This window comes from Furipterus horrens, unplaced genomic scaffold (genome assembly GCF_987537825.1).
Source record: "Furipterus horrens unplaced genomic scaffold, mFurHor1.1.pri manual_scaffold_3, whole genome shotgun sequence".
Taxonomy (NCBI): domain Eukaryota; kingdom Metazoa; phylum Chordata; class Mammalia; order Chiroptera; family Furipteridae; genus Furipterus; species Furipterus horrens.
In genome coordinates this window covers 12,079,348-12,101,101 of record NW_028327173.1, presented here as the reverse complement: position 1 = coordinate 12,101,101, position 21,754 = coordinate 12,079,348, and the positions used below count along the sequence as shown (strand labels likewise).

Here is a 21,754-nt window from a genome sequence, read left to right as displayed (position 1 = left end):
TGCAGGTGATCAGCTATGGAGGATGGGGTTTCTGGCTGAACTAACTTAGCAGGATTCTTCCTAAAACTGGACAACACAAAGACGAACACAGAAGCCCAAAAGTCAAGGCCTTGGAGGCGGAGCCCAAGTGGAATTTGGTTGAGGGGAGAATCTTTGTGAGGGTGTCTGTGTGGGTAGGCGCAGTCCACAGGCTTCCCTCCGCACCTGCAAGCATGTGGGTGCCCACATCTGGCTCACACAGGAGGGGCACAGGCACATGCACCTGGCGGGAAGCCCGCTGCTCACATCTGGGAGGGTGAGACTGCCTGACCCAGAGCAGAGCTTCCCCACCCCACACCACTGGCACAAGGCCCCACGCCCCTCGTGCTGAGCAGATCTCTGACCTCCATACTAGATCCAGTAGGAGCCCCCTTCCCACCATGTCTGACAATCATCATCTTCAGACGTTACAGATGTGCCTTAGGGGACTCCATTGCTTTTGGCTGAGAGCCTAGTGGCTGGGGAGTCGGTGCCATGTGCCTCCTGTTAGGGGGTGGCATGTGTGGGGGAAAGGCGGGCAGAAGAGAAGCAGAGGGACCTGGGGCTTGGGGAACCCTTGGAGGCTGGTGTGGTCCCACTGATGGGACTCTAACCCCAGTACCCCCAGAGTGTGGCTCTGAGACCCTGGCCTCTGTGTGCTCAGTTGTAGACTGGCTGTCACCAGTCTTCACCGAGAGAGAGCTCTGCGGGCAGATGGCGGTGTTGTGCCATGTGGGCAAGGGGTAGATGCTCCGAGAAGGACCAGAGTGTTGCCAGGCCAAGGCTCCTTCTCCAGTTTTGGGGTGAACTGGGGCTGTGGGGAGGGAACAAGGGGCAGGGGGAAATCACAACTCCAAATAACCCCCCACCTTCACATTGGTCCTTCTCCCCCAATGTCCCCAAAGTTGCTGACAAGAGACTGAAGAGACCTTCTCTATCTATTTGGGGCTCTACCGCACCAGCTGGCCAGCCAGTGCCACCTATCCCTCCCATCCCTCCCAGCCCCCATTCTTCCTCTGCTCAACTCCCTCCCCATGGGTCCAGGCCCTTCTCCTTCCCAGAAGGTCTAGAAAAACCCCGCTGCATCCAGTCACACATCCCTCCATGGGAAGGCATTCATTTGCCCTTTCTGATACGCTCCTTTGTAGGTAGGTGCCTGGACATGTTTTGATGTGTAGATCCTGACACCTCACGGAGAACAGGGGACTTTATTTCCTCCAAAGCCTGAGGGCTCCTGGGGGACAGACAGGACCTGCCTGGTCAGACTGGCGCTCCCTGAGGACTGAACGCGGTGGGAGGAGGAAGCTGCCTTCCCTTGTCTGCACACAGTGTGGTTCAGTTTTGCTTCGTTTTTGCATGTGCTTCATGCCAAAGGAGGAAGAACTAAGAAGGGAGGCCAACCCATTACAAGCCACACATGGAAGATAAAGCCTCCGACCTGTAGGTAACCTAGAGTCACTTAGATCTGTGCCAAGGAGGCCGCAGCGGGAGTGGGGGACCCCTGCGGGCCTCCTAACAGCCCTGTAGCCACAGTCTGTCTCATCTCGCAGTCTCACTAGATGTGCTGGTTGGGCTGATCTGCAGAGGGCAAGCCCCTGAGGTGGGGGGATGAGGGGAGAGCCAGCTCTTCCCCTTCCCCACCCTCCCCACTACCGAGCACAAGGTGCTCAATACCAGAAGTCAGTAATAAACTGGTTAATCCAGTAATTCCACTCTGGAACTGTAAATCAAGATGCCAACCTGACTTATCCCCAGAGACAGATGAAAAAGATACTGACTATGGTGTTTTATATGGTGTATCCCCCACATCAGGAGCAAGTTAAGCTGAGGGGTTAGTTAAGCAAGTTATTAACCAACCATTCACAATCACGTTTTTAAAGATTTGATGATACAAAAAACAAGACCCTGGATATGAAGGAAAAGAGCAATTTTGTGAAAACAAAAAGGGGGGTGCTTGAAGGGGTTGATGAGCATATGTATAAAAATTATCTGGAAGGAGCTACAGCAAAACATTAATAAAGGTTATTTTTAGGCAGTGGAATAACTGATGCTCTTATTTTAGTACTTGTCACTTTCTGTATTAAAATGAATGTAAGACAGTACCAATAACTTAGATGGAATAGTCAATTTCCTTGAAAGACACAAACTCATTCAACTGGAAATAGCTCTATGTCTATTAAAGAAATTGAATATGTCATTTAAAACCTTCTCATAAATAAACTTCAGGTCCAGGATTCACTGCTCTGGTGAATTCAATCCAATAGCTAAGGAAGAAATAATACCAACTGAATTAAACTGCTAGGGCTGCCAACACAATATGCCACACACGGAGGGGAGGGGGGCCTTAAACAGTATAGACATTTATTTTCTCACAGTTCTGGAGGCTGGAAGTCCAAGATCAAGGTGCTGGCAGGTTTGGTTTCATTTTGAGGCCGCTCGGCTTGGCTTACCGATGGCCTCCTTCTCCCTGCCCTCACATGGTCTTTCCCCTGTGCCCGAACATTCTTCTTATCTCTTTGTGAGTCCAAATTTTCTCTTATAAAGACATCAGGCAGGTTAGAACAGGGCGCACACCGATAGCCTCATGTTAACCTCTTTAAAGCCCTATCTACAAATATATGAGACACTAGGGGTTGGAGCTTCAATATATAAATTTCTGGTTCACCTTATAATACCCATTTCTTCCAGAATATTTAAGTGGAGGAAATGCTTCCAAACTCATTTCATAAAGGCACCATGATTCTGATACCCAAACCAGATAAAGACATTACAAGAAAATAAAACTTCAGGCTAATATCCCTCATGAACACAGATGCAAAAATTCTTACTAAAATGTTAACCCCCCCCCGAAAAAAAGCCTCACAATATATAGATGGGCAATAGTAGATTTACAGTTGTGAGTACATGAAATACAGAATTTATTCTTACGTTAGTATGTACTTATTAACTATTGTACTATTAATTATTATTATTCACCTACTTTTGCCCACTCCTATATAGGAAAAGGAAAATATACCATGACCAAGTTTGGCTGTCCTAGGAATAAAATGTTGACTTTACATTAAAAATCAACCAATATCCACAACTAAGAAGGAATACAACTGCCTCAAAACTAGAGACAACCAGAAGTTCCAGAAAATTGAGCTGCATGGAAGTCCAACAAACAAAGGTATAAAGAAGAAATACTCATCCAGACAGGTAGGAGGGGTGAAGCCGGGGCAGAAAGGACATGGTGTGGTGGCAGCAGCAGCAGCAGTGGTGACAGGCTGGCGGAAAGCGCAGTCATACATTTTAAAATGTCAGGAGGGACACCTGGGGAGCGCTCCCAGCACCAGACCAGACAAGATCAAGCAGCTCACAGTCCCAGCACTGAGGAAAATCAAGCCTCATTGCTTCTGACTGTGCAAACCAGGTGGGTTGGGCAGAGGAAGAAACTGCCAGTCTCTCAGCAGAGTCCACTTGTTTAAAGGGCCCCCATGGTCCTAGAACATCCACAGACCCACCCACTCTTGGAACGATGGCCAGGGCAACAGCTAGAGAGGCGCCAGTCCCATACGGAAGTGGGAGAAGTGCCTGGAAAAGAGGTGAGTACTGAGCAAACAGCATTGTTCCCTCTCAGGCCCCTCTCCCACATACAGCACCACAACATGGTGAAACAGGTCGCCCTGTACTGACGAATTCCTAAGGCTCCGCCCCTTACAATGTAACAGGAGCAACAGCTCTACCTAAGACACAGAGACAAACAAACACAGGAGCCTGTCAAGATGAGGAGACAGAGAAGCATGACCCAAAAGAGGGAACAGATCAAGGTTCCAGTGGGAGAACCAAGCGACAAGGAGATAGCCAACCTAACAGACGAGGAGGTAACCAACCTAACAGACATAGAATTCAAAACACTGGTGATAAAGATGCTCACAGACTTGACAGATATGCTTAAGTATGGCAAATGCATAAGGGAAAGAGTGAAGGCTATGCTAAATGAAACAAAGGAAAATCTACACAAAACTAATGGTGAAGGGAAGGAAACCAGCGTTCAAATCAATGACTTGGAACATAAGGAAGAAAAAAACAGTCAAACAGTACAGAATGAGGAAACAAGAATTGAAAAACATGAGAAGTGGCATAGGAACCACTGGGACAACTTTAAATGTATCAACATCCGAACCATATGGGCGCCAGAAGGAGAAGAGGAAGAGCAAGAAATTGAAAACTTATTTGAGAAAATAATGAAGGAAAACTCCCCAAATTTGGCAAAGAAAATAGACATACAAGTCCAGGAAGCACAGAAAGTCCCAAACAAGCTAAAAGGACCACACCAGGACACATCATAATTAGCCAAAGGTGAAAGATAAAGAGAGAAATTTTTATTTTTTTACTTTTATAATTTTGTATTTTATTTCTAGGCCTTCATGTCTCCGTAAACAATATTCTGTTGAGTCCTACATAAGGCAAGTTAACTAGTCATAAAATAATTTCAGCAAAGGAGAGAATCTTAAAAGCAGGAAGAGAAAAGCAGAGAGTTACCTACAAAGGGGTGCCTATAAGGCTATCAGCTGATTTCTCAAAAGAAACTTTGCAGGCAAGAAGGGCCTCACTAGAAGTATTCAAGGTGATGAAAAGCAAGGACTTACAACCAAGATTACTCTATCCAGCAAAGCTATCATTTAAAGTGGAAGGGTAGATAAAGTGCTTCTCAGATAAGGTAAAGCTAAAGGAGTTCATCATCACCAAGCTATTATTATATGAAATGTCAAAGGGACTTACTTAAGAAAAAGAAGATCAAAATTATGAGCGTTAAAATGACAACAAACACAACTATCAACAACTGAATCTAAAAAATAAAAACAAAATCCAATTAAGCAAACCAGAATAGGAACAGAATCATAGATATGGGATCTTTACACCAGTCAGAATGGCCATCATCAACAAATCAACAAACAACAAGTGCTGGCGAGGATGTGGAGAAACGGGAGCCCTACTGCACTGCTGGTGGGAACGCAGACAGGTGCAGCCGCTGTGGAAAGCAGTATAGAATTTTCTCAAAAAACTAAAAATGGAACTTCCTTTTGAACCAGCGATTCCATTGCTAGGATTATACCTGGAGAATCCTGAAACCCCAATTAAAAAGAACTTACACACCCCTATGTTCATAGCAGCACTATTTACAATAGCCAAGTGCTGGAAACAGCCTAAGTGCCCATCCGCAGATGAGTGGATCAAAAAACTGGTACATTTACACAATGGGGTACTATGTAGCAGAAAGGAAGAAGGAACTCCTACCATTTGTGACAACATGGATGGAACTAGAGAAAATTATGCTTAGTGAAATAAGCCAGGCAATGAAAGACAAATACCATATGATGTCACCTAATATAGGAAACTAATGAACAACACAAACAAATGAGCAAAATTGAACCAGAGGCATGTAAACAAGGAACAGACTAACAGTTACCAGGGGGACGGGGAGAGGGAGAAAAGAGGGGGTAAGTAGGGGAAGGGTTTAATAAAGAAACTAGTATAAATAATCCATGGACATGGACAACGAGGTGGGGATTGACTGTGGGAGAAGGGGTGGGCTGGGTGGGGGGGAGCATTGGGGAAAAAGTGGGACAACTGTAATAGAAAAACAATAAATTAATCAAAAATTAAAAAAAAAAGAAGGATAATTGGTAGGAACAAAATAATGATATAAAATAGGAAAGAGTGAAGCCAAAGAACTTACATGCACGATGACCCATGGACATGAACTAAGGGTGGGGGGATTGCTGGAGGGAAGGGGGTAGCAGGCAGAGGGGGGCAAAGGGGGTAAAACTGGGACAACTGTAACAGCATAATCAATACATTTAAAAATTTAAAAAATAAAAAAGTTACTCTAAAAAAAGATGAGTGATAGGTCTGAATGTAAGGTTAAAACTATAAAACTCTTTGAAGAAAACAAAGGGGTAAATCTTTGTGATCTTGGTTTAGGCAATGGTTTCTTAGATACTACAACAAAAGCACTAAGGACAACCCCCACCCCCCCCAAAAAAATAAATTGAACATCAAAATTAAAAACTTTTCCCTGCAAACTATATCATCAAGAAAGTAAAAAGACAGCCCACAGAATGGGAGAAAAATACATGCAAATCATGTCTGATAAGGGACTTGTATCCAGAATATATAAAGAACTTGTGCAGCTCAACAGTAAAAAGATACCAGCCCAATTTAAAAACAGGCAAGGGATTTGAATAGACATTTCTCCAAAGAAGATAAACATATGACCAATAAACATATGAAAAAGATGTCATTAGTTATTAGGGAAATGCAAATCAAAACCAAAATGGGATACCACTTCACATCCATTAGAGCGGCTATAATGAAAAAAAAAAGAAGAAGAAGACAAATGATAACAAATGTTGGTGATGATGTGGAGAAACTGGAAGCCTCATACATTGCTGGTCAAATAGTAAAGGTGTAGCCACTTTGGAGAACAGTTGGCAGTCCCTCAAAGTGTGAAGCATGCAGTTACCATGTGACCCAAAGAATTCCCCTACTAGGTATATACCAGAGAGAAATGAAAACATGCATCCATACAAAAAATGCACACACAGGTTTACAGCAGCATTATTCATGACAATTAAAAAAGTGGAGGGGAAAAAAGTGTCCACCACTTGAGGGGTGGATACATCAAATGTGGTACAGTATAGCTCTACAACGAAATATTATTCAACAATTAAAAGGAATGAAATGTTACATGCTATAACCCGGATGAAGCTTGAAAACATGTTAAACTAAAGAAGCCGTATAGTGATATGATTTTGTTTATATGAAAGGTATATAAACAATTGCATTTATATAAAAAGGCCGCAACATAATATGTGATCTCACTTATGTAAAATAAACAGGCTAATCTATAGAGACAGAAAGTAGATGAGTAGATGGCCAAGGCATGGCGGTGACTGTTAACGGGGAGGGTTTCTTTTGGCGGCTGTTGAAAATGTTCTAAAGTTAGATCGTGGTGATGTTTGCATAACTGTAAATATACAAAAGTCACATTGAATTACACACTTGAAATAACTACATGGTCTGGTATGCAAATTGTATTTCAGGGAAACTTTTTTTAATGGATCATGTTATCCAACTTTAAAAAGAAAGAAAATTGTCATATGTGTCATATAGATGAACTTTAAGGACATTATGTTAAGTAAAATAAGCCAGTCATAAAAGGACAAATACTGCATGATCCCACTTATATGAGGAGCTTAGAGCAGTCCAATTCATGAAGACAGAAAGCAGAATAACGGTTGCCAGGAGCCGGGAGGGGGAACAAGAGTTTGCCAGACGCAGGGTTCTGCAGGTGGACGGTGGAGATGGCTGCCCAGCAGTGTGGATACGCTTAATGCCACTGAACTGTACACTCAAAGGTGGCTCAGATGGTAAATGTTATGTGTGCTTTACCAAACAATTTAAAAATAAATATTAAAAACGGATCATAGACCTAGATGTAAAACCAGACAGATGCCTTGGGGTCCACAGTCATCCCCCACATTCTGACTTCTCGGGCAGATCAGCTCACCTTGTGCAAATTGGCACGAAGCCCCCACCCACACTGGCCAGATGGGCACCAGAGGTCTGCCCAGCCCAGTTTTCAATCAGCTCAAATGCAGATGGCTGGGACACCTGAAGTTCCCAGCGGGCAGGGACTTGTCCTGCTCCCTCCTCTCTGCACCCTGCCCAGTATGCAGGGTCTGCCTGGGAAGCCAGCACCCACTGTGTGCTCAGGAAATGCCCAGCATGTGCTGGGCTGCTGTGAGATTTCTTGGAAGTGTGGTCTTTGTCTCCCACCAACTACCATGATTGAGCGCTCACTGTTCACAAGCCAAGCGTGGTAGAGGCCCCCTGTCTCAGCATTGTCACAAGAACCCCACTAGTTGGGCCTTCTCATTTCCCTCCACCCCGTTTAACAGATGAGAAAACAGACGGGGAGCCAGGATGCAGGTTAGGTCTGCGTGGCCCCCAGGCCTCCTCCTACCACCCGGGTGCTGCTGCCTCCCAGCAGGACGTGCGTGGCCTTGAGGAAGGCAGCAGGGGGCAAGACCAGGTCTGAGGACAAAGCAAGAACTATCAAGCCTTGACAGTGTCAAAGCTGCTGGGTGTGGCTATTGTGGCACAATCTGGAAAGAGCATTCTGTGGTCACTAGGCTGAGCTTGGGTCACTCTGAGTAAACGGAGAGGTCAAAGGGGAAATCGCTCTGCTGTGAGTGACCAGCTCTGTATCAGTTAGAAGCAGAAGTCTCTGCGTCTGCGGTGTGGGCAGAGGCCGGTTTACCCAGCTTCTTGCTTTGGTCAGAACTTTGGCCTCTTTCCTCCTGGGAGGAGGGGTCACCGGGTCCCATGCATTAACTGACCACCAATCACTCTACCTGTGATTGTGACAAGCCATCAGGGGATGTGCCATTGGCCCCATATTTTGGACAGGAAAACTGAGGCTCAGGGAGATGATCTAATAGAATCAAGGCAGTGCCACTATTAAGCTGGAATTGGAACCCGGGTCTATCTGATATCAAAGCTGGGTTTTCTTTCTGTCACACAACTGCAGTTCATAATCTAGAAGGCTATGGGAAGTACTTCCCTCTGCCCATTCCCTTTTATCATCGTCACTCACATTTGTAGAAGTATGATGTACATAGGAAGATGCACAAATTAAAATAGCTGGATGAATTTTCACAACATGAACCCACCAATGTAACCAATGCCCAGTCTAAGAAAGCACCCCAAGCCCTCCTTTCATAACCCCATCCAGTCCCCACCCCCTCAGTGGGGACCTGCTTTCCTGACTTGGACAATAAAAGAACAAGTCGTTTGGCTGTGTTGGAATGTTCATAATAACAGAGTTCCTCTTGGCTTTTGTGGGTCCCCACTACGTGAGATTTTTCCACGTTTGTGTGTTGTTGTGGTTCACCGACACGTTATCCTGTGTGGTTCTGCCACCATGTATCCATTTCGCAGCAGAGACACAGTTGGGGGTCTCCGGTTGTTCAATCCACTTGCTTGGTTCTGTTGGTGGAGCTGAAGGAAAGTGGGTCCTTCTCCCACGAGGGAATCTCAGGCCTCTCTCTCCCTCCTCTTCCCCCGCCAGAGCCTATCAGAGATGAAGCTGGAAGCCCCCGGGAGCCCAGCTCCCTGCACCTGCCCCTTATCCTGCAGCTTCAGTAATTCTGGGCGTCATCTCTGGCAGTCTCATCATGGAGAGAGTCCAGGCAGGAGGACCGTCCTGGTAAATGGAGCTCCGCAGGAAGGGCTGGGTCGAGGGGAGGACCCGGCCACTGGCCGAGAGGACATGCTATCACCCATGGGGTATTTCTTAGGATTTGGGGTCTTCTTTCTTTTCAGCAGTGAGGTTGGAGAAAGCAGACTTCCAGGCTCTGCCTGCTTTTCTCATTGTCAGGTAACCTTGCTCTGAGTAATCACCCAGAGACCACTCTAGGTTTGAACAATGGGTTTATTGAGAGAAAAGGGAGGAGAGGTGGAGCAAAGAGGAAACTCCCAGAAGACTCAAGGACCCATAAGAGCAAGGAGAATGGGAAGGGGAGGGGGAGGGGGAAGGAGGACGGGAGGTGGGGGAGGGAGAAGCAGAAACAGGGAAAAGGGGGACAAGAGGGAGAAGGGGGGAAGGGGGACTCCCCGTCACCCATGCAAGCCCATAAGAATCACCTGCCTGAGCCTCTGCAGGCACCGTCTCCACACTTTGCCAAACGCACATTCCGGTTAGGGTGAGCATGCTTATCAACATATCCAGTAGGCCATTTACATCTTCCTGCTTTTCTCCCACCAGGCCAGCCAACATATTTATTGGACTAGGTCTCTCAACATTTCCTCTGAGAACCAGTGAAGTCCATTATCATTTCCTATGGAAGGGGCTAGGACTAGGATTATTTGCATACTGCTCATTTGCATATGTCAAAAGTCCAGGTGGGCATTCCAGCTGCCTCCATGTTCTGACACTCATGTCCACCTCCATCTCCATCAGGAGGGCAGGACATTAGAGCAGAGCCCCTAGGTGCAATGACAGGCCTGTGGAATGGGGTTAGGGCAGTAACCACTTACCTTGCCCACGTGGGACCACATAGAACAGTGCCTGGTAAGGGCAGCCTGGGGCAGACGGACCTGTGTCCTAACCCAAGCTCAGCTGCGTACTTGCTGTGCATGTAAGTTGCTAACCTCTCTGAGCTCCAGTGTCCTCACCTGCAAAATGGACACAGAAGTATCTCCCTGATGGTGTGGATGTGAAATTCAACAACAACCCAGTGCCTGACACACAGTGGAGGCTCAGCAGATGGGAATTTTTCTTCATTGAATATGCACTCCAGCATCTCAGCCCACCCCCACCCCCACTCCTTCCCACCCATCACATGGAGATCTTGATGCATTGTGGCCTAACACTATCATCAAGTGTTTTTTTCTACTGTTCCTAGGGAAGTAAAAACTCACAGACTTGCTGAAAAGTCTAAAAAGCCACCAGGCCCAATGTACTCATGAGAAGTCGATGGAGGTGGAAGTAGGGGTTTTCTGAATTTCTACAGACTTCAGGGAAAAGAAGAGGCTTAAAAACATTTCTATCACCTGACCCAGCAATTTCACTTGTGGGACTTTACTTGAAAGAAACCACCCTTTAAAAATAGACAAAGCTCTGGCCTGTTTGCCTCAGTTGGTTGGAGCGCCATCCCATAAACCAAAATGTCGCAGTTTTGATCTGAGTCAGGGCACATGCCTGGGTGAAGGGTTGGGTCCCCAGTCAGGGTGCCTGTGAGAGGTTACCGATTGATGTTTCTCTCTCACATTGATGTTTCTCTCCCTCTTTCTCTCCCTCCCTTCCCGTCTCTAAAATCAACAACCATGCCCTTGGGTGAGAATAAAAATAGAATAATAAAAATATAGACAAAGCTTTACCATCATAGTGCTTTCTATTACAATGAGCAGTGGTGACCTTAAAAATCATAGTGAGAAAAAAAAATCAATCAATAGAGACCCAGAAATGACTCAAATAATAGCATTAGTAGAGACAGACATTAGAAGTTATTATAACTATATTCTATATATGTGAGAAGATAGAAGAAAGCTTGTGCATGTTAAACAGAAAATAGAAGATATGGAACGTCCCAGATCAAATTACTAGAGAGGAAAAACACAGTCTGAGCTGAAGGATACAGTCAACAGGAGTAACAGAAGATTAGACACTGCAGAAGAAAAGGTCATTCTATTTAAGCAGTGATGGTGCGGCTGATGAAGATGATGATGATGGGAGTAACCATAAATAACACTCACTCATCTCTAGCTATGGATTGCGCCCTATCCATAGACTGTTGTGTTGAATCCCACAAGAAGGTGATGAAGTCAGTACTATCATCGCCCCTAGTATACACAGGAGGAAACAGAAGACACGTTGCTGAGCACGTTGCTCTGGGTGAAGCAGCTAGGAATCCAGACTGTCCAGTTTTGACTCCCACCTTCCCATTCTCTTCACCTCCACATAACACTATGTCACCCATGCTGTGGTCGTCGTAATGGCATTCTCTCCACGGGTGAGGCTTGGTGCAGTGTGCTGTATGCATGCGATCTCTAGACCCCACAGCAACAGAGGAAGGAAGGACTGTTGTCCTCATATTGTCCCCATCCTGCAAATGTGGAATCCACAGCTCATGGCGGTGAAGTGATGGTAAGAGAAGGAGCCAGACCTTGAACTGCATCCTTCTGATTCCAAACCCAGCCTTCCAGATGTTCCTTGGGGCCTCTGGAGGTGTCCGGAACAACTTTTTTGAGGTCTCTTTACAGCATCAATACCATGGCTTCCTGGAATCAACAAAGCCTTCTGGTCCTGGCTACTTTTGCTCCTGTCCAATGATGCCAGATCGTGGGAAGCTGGAGCTCTGGGAGGTAGCCCCATGCCCAATCAAGAGCCCAGATCTAGAAGACTGCTTGTAGGGTAAGGTCCTACACAGGTGAGAGTGCAAGGGAATGACTGTTGAGCACACAGCGGGGAGATGTGCCAAAGAATATGCCAGAGACACCCACTTTGCCTGCTGTTTAATTATTTTGGGTCCAGAGTGTTTTCTCACCTATGAGCTGATCAGTTGGTGACGGGGTCAAGGAACGAAGGAAAAATCACACTTAGAAGAGAGAAGGAAGAGAGTGGAGAGAGAGGCCAACTCCCTGCCGTGGCTCTGACTGGCGCATTTCTTTGGGTGCACTGATTAGCTGGCAGCAAAACAATCAGCTTGGGCACTCTGTCCTGGACCAGCCATCTAAGGGGCAGAGGCGAAAACCGATTTCTGCTGCCTATGGACTCTCCCTGAAACCTTGAAGGGTTAGCAGTGGAGACTTTGTAGCAGACCATCACTCCGTTACGCCTCCGTGTGTCCCGCCACCAGCACCCGCACCCTAGTTAGGCTGGATCCACCCCGTGTGTTCGTTAGCATTCGCGTATGTGAACTGGGCAGACCTTCTGCAAGTGGTCAGCACATGTCCGTTGCCTTCAACTGTGCACGTGCTTTGCCTCAGCAAGTCCACTTTAGGAATCGCTCCTACAGCAACAATTCTGGACATGAACTGAGATTTAGCCTCAAGGGTCGCTTTCAATGTACCACTGTACAATCTAGAACAGCAAACAGTAACCCATATGCCCATCAATAGGGGATTCATTAAATGAATGGCACAGCTGTATAATGGAATGCGAGGCCGTCTTCCAAAATGTTACTGCAGAAGAATATTTAACGACAAAGAACTATGTTCAAGTTATATTGCTAAGTGAAAAGAGAGGCTACAGAGTACTACAAAGTGCCACCTATAACATTTCCCTAATTTGGTCAGGGAAAAGTGTGGAGAGACACATAGAGAAAGAACACAATAGAACCAGAAGGGCATACAGAAAACCGATACTGGTGCATGCTTAATTTCCCCTTATTGTTTATGTCTTCCAAATCTTCTACACTGCACATTTGTTTCTTTTGCAATCAAAACATTTTTAAAAATAAAATTCCCCAGTGCCAGAAAAGAGGAAGGAAACAGAAGGAGCCCAGGTGGCCTCCTTAAGAGCCAGAACGGGGAGACGCAGGGCCAGGCTCAGCTGGGTGGGGGTGCATCTATATAAGGGGCTGCCTGCGTGGAGGGGACACCAGCAGCTGCTGCCACTGCTCTGGGCCGGCGTCATGGGACTTCTGCTGTGCGTGCTGGTGGTGCTTGCTGGTGAGTGGAGACAAGAACCACAGCTGGGGAGGGAAGAAGGGAGGTGGGTAGGCCCTACATCTTTTTCCTAGGCTGAGCTGCTGCTCTGATCCCCACTGCCCCGGACCCTCAAGCCCCCAGCCTGCTGCCCCTTGCAGAGAGCCATCATCAGCTTCAGTGTCCTAGAGCACTGGCTTGGGTCGGAGAGGTCTGGGCGGCCAGGCTGGGCGGCATGCCTCCGGGCTGCTGTGCATGCCAGAAACTACTGGTTTGGGATCCAGGGGCCTGCGGAGCTGACACCTATGGTACTTTGGACAAAAATTACAGAAATGGATCTCTCCACCTGTCTCTTTGACTGAATGCTAACACTCATTTCTATAGACACAGCCCTGTGTATGTATTTTATTTTATTTTTTATTTATCTTTTTATTTTTATATTTAAGTATATTTTATCGATTATATTGTATATGTATTTTAAAGATTTTATTTATTTTTAGAGAGCAGGGAAGGGGGGGGAAGAGAGGGAGAGAAACACCAATGTGTCAGAGACACATCAGTTGGTTGCCTCTCACACACTCCCTACTGGGACCTGGCCTGCAACCCAGGCATGTGCCCTGACTGGGAATTGAACCAGTGACCTTTCAGTTCCCAGGCCAGCACTCAATCCACTGAACCATGCCAGCCAGGACTTCTTGTTTCTTAAATATTTTATTTATTTATTTTTAGAGAGCAGGGAAGGGAGGGAGAAAGAGAGGGAGAGAAATGTACATTTTTAGAACACATTCATGCTCATTATCTCCCTTGAACCTGGGAAGAGCGTTCTGTGGACTATTGGTGGGAGATGGGGCAATTTCTATTCGATTTTTAGCAGATCAAATGTAAAAATGTGGTTGCTAACAAACTGGCATTTTTGTTCCCTGACCATCTCAAAAGTATGTGATTTTAGAAAGGATGCATTTTAAATGTGGTTTTTGCTATCTTGGGACTTCCAAATTCTCCAGAGGAACACATCTCCAGGGTTACCGTGAAAACCATCAGGAATATTGCAATCAAGCTACAGAAACTCATCTCTCCCATGTAAAGAGGCAACACAGCATAGAGATAAAATACACAGACAAACCTGATTCAGACACTGGCCTTACCCTCTCCTGGCAGTATGACCTTGGCCAAGCCACCCTCTCTGTCTCTATCCTCATCTGTAAAATGGGCACAATAGCACTTTCTTCATGGGGTTATCAGAAGGAGCTTAATGAGAAAATATATCATAAAATTGTAAGTACAATTAAGGAAGCAATGCCTTAACACACAGCACATGCATCAAGTGCCCCCCCAACACCGTGGGGAACCCTTGAAAAGGGGGCTTCATCTCCCTTGGTGGCAGGTAAGGATGGAGAAAGCTACTAAGACAGGACTTGCTGAGAAGCTCAGCCAGTTCCACCAACCCTCATAGCCACGGGCTGGACTGCTCAGTTTCCCAGGGCTGGCTTCGCCTCACCATAACACTGGAAGGAACGAGACCACCCAAAGGCATCCTGAATCAAAGCTGAATTGATGGCTCGCCTGTCAAAGGAGAGCTGCATGGGTCAGGTGTGAGCTGGTTTGTGAATGTTTTTCTAAGCTGAGATGGAAAAGGCTAGATTTAGGGTAGAAGGAGGGATGGAGGTATACCACCCCCACCCCCCCACCCCCCCCAAAAAAAGCAATATTGTGAATTAGGTCCCTGGTTGGCCCACACGGTGGATGGGTGGTCTCTCTCTTTGCAATGTGTTGTCTTTGGATTCCTTAGCACTGTGGGCCTGTGATCATTCATCATTATGGTCAAAGTTTACAAGATTTCTCTTTAACATCTGTACACACCTGGAGCCACATTGAGGGGACACACTGGGGACGCCACGGGCCTGCAAAGACCTGACACCACCAGTCACTTTCAGCTGCAGCCCAAGGCCACCTGCTTGTGACCGCATGAGTCCCTCCCAACCTGCCCTTCACACCCCGGCCTCCCCCAGTGCGGGGCTCACACCTGGACATACTATTTAATTTGTTTCATGAGAAGCTTTTATTATAACATCATTTATCTGGGGGTTGGGAGCTCTATAACTGGGGTCGCCCCCAGTCTCCCTGAGACGCTCGACTCTATCTGTCGAGATGGCACACACGTACATTTCAGTCCCCTTATTTTGTCTCTTTCTTCCAAACTCTCCCTTGAATTCATTGACTTCATATATTTCATTTCTTCTAACTCATCATAATGCATTGCTCTATCGCAATAAAATTAATTTCCCTTATGGTCAATTCTAACCAGAAGCTATTATGACTGAAATGAAAACTATCCATGAAAATCATTGATTTCTATATCACACTGCCTCCCAGAAGAGCTAGGCATGCTTTTTACTGTGTGAATTTCCCTACCAAATGTGGCACTGGGGGTGGGGAGTGCGGAGTTCTGGAGGCAGGGTGAGTCTTTCCGCTATTGAATGGGACCTCAATGCCTGGGACAGAGAATAAAACCAAACTGCCTTGGGTGTCCATCCGGGCTCCTCCACTTACCAGCTCCTGTGACCTGGAGCACATCACTGAGCCTCAGTCTGCCCCTCTCTAAAATGGGAATTAAAATTAGTACATTATTATACTAATGTTGGTTTCTTAGTTGTTATAAATACACCACAATTATGTAGGATGATAATAACATTAGAGGAAAGTGGGTGAGGGGTCTATGAGAACTTTCTGGACTATCACTGCAACTTTTTTCTACATCTAGGATATACCAAAAGAACAAGTTTATTTATAAAAACTCGTATTTATCTCATCAGGTGGAGGGAGGCAATAAATTGCAATGTGAAAAGACCTTTAGCAAGCACTCACTCACTGCCATTATAGCTTTAATAGCCATAGTGGCTGTTGTCATTTTATTATCCAAGGTCATTTGTTTGGTCTGGATAAAGCAGAGGTGCCAGGCCTGGGGTCCACTGACCTCCCCTGGGACTCATGTCCTCCCCTTGTTCTTGGGCTTCTTGGCAGGTGTGACTCCAACCCAGGGTGGGATTCTGAACCTGAAAAAGATGGTCCAACAAGTGACTGGGAAGACATCCATCACCTCCTATTGGCCCTACGGCTGTCACTGTGGACTTGGTGGCAAAGGCACACCTCTAGATGACACGGATAGGTAAACCCTTCGCAGACGGGCCCACAGGTGGCAATCTTGTTCTTCCTGCACCCCAGGACCCTCTCCTGTCCTCTCTAGTCATTTCCTTTTTATTGAATTTATTGGGTGACTTTGGTTAATAAAATCATATAGGTTCCAGGCATGCAATTCTACAACACATCATCAGTATATTGTATTGTGTGTTCACCACCTCAGGTCAAGTCTCCCTCCATCCCCATTTATCCCCCCTTTACCTTCTTCCACCCATTTATTCATCCTGTGAATTTGTTCTGTACTGTGTGCTGGGAACTCTGCTGAGCTCCGATACAGCCCCTGCCTTCCCGGAGCTTGCCTTCTAAAGGGTTCCCCAAAGTCTCTGAAGACACCCCCCTTACACTCCCAATCCCTAATCTATTTAGGATAAATAACCACACCCACTGCCTGCTGCCATTGCAGTGTTTTTAAGAAGTCCCACCTCTTTTAGCCATTATCTCATCTGATCTTGGCCACAACCCTGGGAATCCACCAAAGGAGAGATGCAAGCTGGCACCAGGCCCAGGTCACTTCCCTGACCCACCCCTACAGGCTCTGTGACCCTGGCCAAGCGGCTTGACCTGAGTCTCAGTTTCCTCACCTATGACATGAAGATAATACTGGTGCCCCTGTCATAGGGTAGTGGTGAAGATTAAGAGAGAATTCATAGGGAAATACCTGGGACCTAGCAACCACTCAGTAAAGGTTAGCTAGCATGATCATGAAGAAGGCCAGAACCCTGGAGGCCTTGACTCTTTCCAGGGGGTCCAGGTTCTCCTCTGGGGCAGAGGTTACCAAAGACCCGAGCCAGCTAAGGAGCCATGTGTCTGTGCTCCCTGTCCCACCTCCTGTCCTCTCCCTCCAGGTGCTGCCATACTCATAACTGCTGCTATAGTCACCTGAAGTTCCACCATTGCCGTTACCATACAGACCATTACAAGTACAACTTTTCTCAGGGGGCCATCCAGTGCTGTGAGTACCTGGACCTCAGGACTGGGGACTGAGGAAGGGAGTTCTGGCACTCACTGCCTTTATATGCTGTGCAATGATGCACAAGCTACTCAACCTCTCTGTTTTTCTTACATGTCCAGTGGCAGTAGCTGGGTCATGGACGAATGGCAGGAATGCAGGCAGGAGAGTGGAGAGGTCCAATGGGTGGGGATGTGTGGAGAGGCCCAATGGGGGCAGGAGTGTGGAGAGGTCCAATAGGGGCTTTGACCTCTTTAGGATCTAGAAGGCTAGCTCACCTCAGCTTAGATCCCAGACCCATCACTGACCAACTGTGTAACCTTGAACATATTGTTCAGCTCTCTAAACCTCAGTATCCTCATCTGTACACTGAGGATGATAACACTATTCTACCCCATATAGTTAATTCAAGAACTCGAACGAGGACAGACAGAATGATCTTTACAGAGACCTGCTACAGAGCACATGCTCAGGAGAGGACACAGGCGGCTGATATGGTTGTCACTACTTTCATCATTATTGATCCTCCTAGCAGCCCAGCCAGGAGGCAGCCCCACCCTGATTATCTCCATGGTATAGACAAGGAAACTGAGTGAAGAATTGTTGACCTGGGGTCACACAGCTACAAATAGCAGAGCCTGGGTTGGATCCCAGCTACCCTGGCCCCTGGCTCCCCAGGGTCTGAGTGCTTTGTCTCCTTACTTTAGTTTTCACAACAGCCCCTGAGACAGCACTTCGTCATCATCACCCTTTTACAGAAAATGAAACAGACGTACAGTGGTCCCTTCTGCCTCAGAGTCTTGGCACATGCTCTTCCATCTGCCTGGAACACCCCCCTCCTTCCTCCTGGCTTTCCATAGGGAGAGCAGACCCTTCCAAGCCCAGCTCAAATGACTCTTGTCCCACAGTTTTACTGTCCTGTAGCCCCGGCATTGTCCCTTGGGTCCATGGAGCACAGTTTGTGATATTCATTTCTGTGGTTTGCAAATATTTCCTGCCCGCATGGGAGTGTGAACCTCGCAGGTCCGCTGTGTTCAGTCCTGTCCCCTCAGGGCCTGCCACAGGATAGGTGCTCAATTGTTTATTGAGTGGATGAATAAATACATGAAGGCACGATGCCGCAAGGGGAGGTCATGGTACGCGCCCATGGTCCCGCAGCTAGCGTCAAAGCAGCTGGGAAGGACACCCGAAAGCCGAGCAAGGACGGTAGTGCCTTCGAGGTTCCCTCCAGGGACCCCGGACTTGGTCTCAGGCAGGGGTAGACAATGAGCTCCCTCCTCTTCCAACCCACAGCTGACAAAGGGAGCTGGTGTGAACAGCAGCTGTGTGACTGTGACCAGGAGCTGGCCTTCTGCCTGAAGCGCACCGTGGGCACCTACAACAAGAAGTTGCGCTTCGCCCGGCTCTCCAGGTCCCGGTGCAAGGGCCAAAGCCCTATGTGCTAGGAGCAGCCTGCCCAGCTGTCCCACATCCCCCATCCGTGTCCTTGGAAGTGCCACAGGATTGTTGACACCCCTGCTCCAGGGACAGCTAACCCCCTGAACCAGCCTGGCTCCTTTAACACACTCCCAGGAAGAGGGAGTGTCTCGGCTTCTTTCCTACCACCCACTTTGCCTCTTGAACCTTCTAAATCTTCCCAGCCTAGGCAGCAGGTGTCTCCATTCAGGGTGGATTGTGATCTCAGGAAAGGCCAAGGCCAGGGAGCCCCAGGGGTTGGTGTTTGGGCCAAAGCAGCAGGTGTGGGGGCGGGACCTGGGAGCGGAGGAGTAGCAGGTTCTCCCTGCCAATGCCACTCACGCACCAGGCCTCCCCGTCCCATCTCACTCCTCCGGATACACTGTCCAGACTGCAGCCGAGTAGCCTCTTTAAAGGGCAACACTGATCTTTCTGTCCTCATGACTCTGCCTCTTCAAACCCTAAGGCTTTCCAACACCCCAGGATAGGACCTCTCACAGGAGTCTGGGACCTGCGCTGCCTGGCGCCATATCCCTCTCCCTACTAGGCTCGGAGGTCCTGGTTGGTGGGGCCCAGGCCTGTCTCAGGCTCCTTTGCATCCCTGGTGCCCAAAGCAGTGTTGAGAAGGGGCTCCGTAAATGCCTCTGGAGTGAAAGACTGGGGGAAGCCCCTGCTCCTCCTCTTGCTCCAGTCCCGCAAGCACACACCGTATGTCCTCCAGGCTCTCTTTCTTTTCCTGCTCCCAGGCCTTTGCTCAGGTGGGCTTTCTGCAGAAATGTTCCCCTGGCCGTCTCCAGGTGGCTAACTAAGACTCCCCAGGTGGCTCCAAGGCCATCTCCCCGGAGGATCCCTCCCCAGCTCCAAGGCCTCGCTCCCTCCTCTGAGCTCCCAAAGCACTTGTTGGGTCTGCCATCTACCAAACTTGACCTTGAGTGGTGTATCGTTGTCTGGACTTCTCTGATCTCTCCCAACTAGACTGTAGGTCCCGGAGGACGGGGGCCATGGCGGTCACATCTTTGTTTGTTCTGCTCCTCCACATCATGGGTGCCCAATTAATGCTTACTGATTGAATGAGCCCATAACGGATAGAGGGACATTGCGGCAGATGTTGATGGTGTCCCACTCAGATCCCCTCCTGGCCTGGTTCCCCAGCTAAGCCAGATGTTGGCTGTGAAGGGCTCACAGCTGCCTCACTTCTCTTAAGGAGTGACCTTGTCGGCTGGGAGCTACCTTGCCCATCCCCCCACCCCCACCCCATTATCTCTAACCAATGAGTGTGGAATATGATACCATGGAGAGTATAATTGTCCCCCACCCTGCCTGTGCAAGACCATCTGGGTGGCACCTTGCCTGTCTAAGAGCTTCTCCGGGGGTCAGGCTGAGGAGAGACATCTGGAACCGCCTCTTTGCCTGCTTTGTTCCTTGGTCTGTCCTGTTTTCCTTGTTCCCTTACAGGTTTCTTCCAAGAGCACTTCCTCAAGTAAATCCTTCACTTGCACAAGAATCCTCATCTCAGGCTTAGCTTCCAGGGAAACTGACTTTGGATGGATGGATGATGGATGGATGATGGATGTACGGATGATGGATAAATGGATAGCTTTCTCATATAAGAATCCACAATCTGTCATTCATATGTGACTAGCCATATCTCCAGTGACAGGGCTGGGGTACCTGGAGCCACCGATGACCTCCAGCCTGCGACACACATATGTGAAACAGCTGACCCAGCAATTTTCCTTCTATGTGAAGCTCAGTGCCTTATGTGAAGTAGCATGATAGGAACCAAGAACTATAGGTGCTGAGTTCAAATTCTAGTTATACCACTGAGTAGCCATGTGACCTTCCAGGAGAGATCTCAGTTTCCTTGTGTGTGAAGTATAAATGCAGTTAAGAAAAAAATAAGATGAGGTTAGTGTATGAAACAAGATTAATGCCTAAGCTTGTAGCACAGTGCCTGGCACGTGGTAATCCCTCTTTAAATGTTAACTGTGTTATTATTGTGATTGCTATGTAGTAACCAAATCTGAAGTCACTCCCAAGATAGATCAGGAGAATGTAGTTCATCAATGTTTCCCTCTTTCCACCCAATTCCTCTCTCTCTTCTGCATGTCTGTAAGCTGTGTGCATTAGATCCTGAGGCATGAGGTCCAATTGATTCAAGCTCAAGAGCTGGTCACTCTACTCGTTCCATGTTCCAGGCTCTGTGACTTTGACAACATCAATGTTGGCAGCTATGGGCACTTATTCCCATTTTACAACTGAACAACCTGATACTCAGAATAGGGACAGGAACCTCCTGAGGTCCCACAACCAGCAAAAGCCAGAGCCAGGATCCCATCCCAGGCCCTTCCCATTCTGTTCCCTTACACCCCACCCCGTTTGTACTAATCAGGAAGCTTCTGGCTGATAACTGTGACTCAACAGGCTTCAACAATGAGGGCATTTATGACCTTATATGACAATAAGTCCAGGGGAGAGGTGGCTCTTCAGTCTCTTGGTGAGGGCATCAGCCCCTGGTTTCTCCCCTGCCCCTGGCTGGCCACCCTCAAGTGTTGGCTTTGCCTTCTGGATGGCTGCCCCTGGCTCCAAGATGGCAGCCGTGACCCAGACCTCAAGGCAGGACATGACAGCATCCAGCAGAGAAAGTGCTATTGCTTTTGTGTCTCTACCACGACCCCCCCCCCCAGCGGATTTCTGCTCAGGACTGGTCACCCTAAAGCAAGGTGGCCCCAATGATTACCCTGGTCAGTTAAGATGCCTCAGGATTTATTTACCTCTGAGAATGGATAGGATCAGTGTCTCCGAGGGGTGAGCAGCTGCTAAAATGGGGGCTGTCGGGGTTGTTGATGGGATTGGTATTGGGTGGGCAAGCCCTGGGCTGGGACAGGAGCAGGGCTGTGTCTGTACTGCTCCCCTCAGTGAGCTGAGCACCTAGTG

General features: G+C 47.7%; 1 protein-coding gene across 1 annotated transcript; it reads left to right on the top strand.

Annotated features, from left to right (window-relative positions):
* The first annotated feature begins 13,137 nt into the window (after window positions 1–13,137).
* Window positions 13,138–20,862, top strand: PLA2G2D (phospholipase A2 group IID). The gene is made up of 4 exons (XM_090268713.1): window positions 13,138–13,239; window positions 16,237–16,381; window positions 17,259–17,365; window positions 18,656–20,862. The coding sequence occupies exons 1-4, from the start codon at window positions 13,203–13,205 to the stop codon at window positions 18,805–18,807; spliced, it is 441 nt and encodes a 146-aa protein (XP_090124839.1). The 5' UTR covers window positions 13,138–13,202; the 3' UTR covers window positions 18,808–20,862.
* The last annotated feature ends 892 nt before the right edge of the window (window positions 20,863–21,754 follow it).

Coding starts and splice junctions, on each gene's coding strand:
- PLA2G2D (XM_090268713.1), top strand. CDS start 13,203: ATGGGACTTCTGCTGTGCGTGCTGGTGGTGCTTGCTG. Junction 13,240..16,236: donor CGTGCTGGTGGTGCTTGCTG/GTGAGTGGAGAC, acceptor GCTTCTTGGCAG/GTGTGACTCCAACCCAGGGT. Junction 17,366..18,655: donor TCAGGGGGCCATCCAGTGCT/GTGAGTACCTGG, acceptor TCCAACCCACAG/CTGACAAAGGGAGCTGGTGT.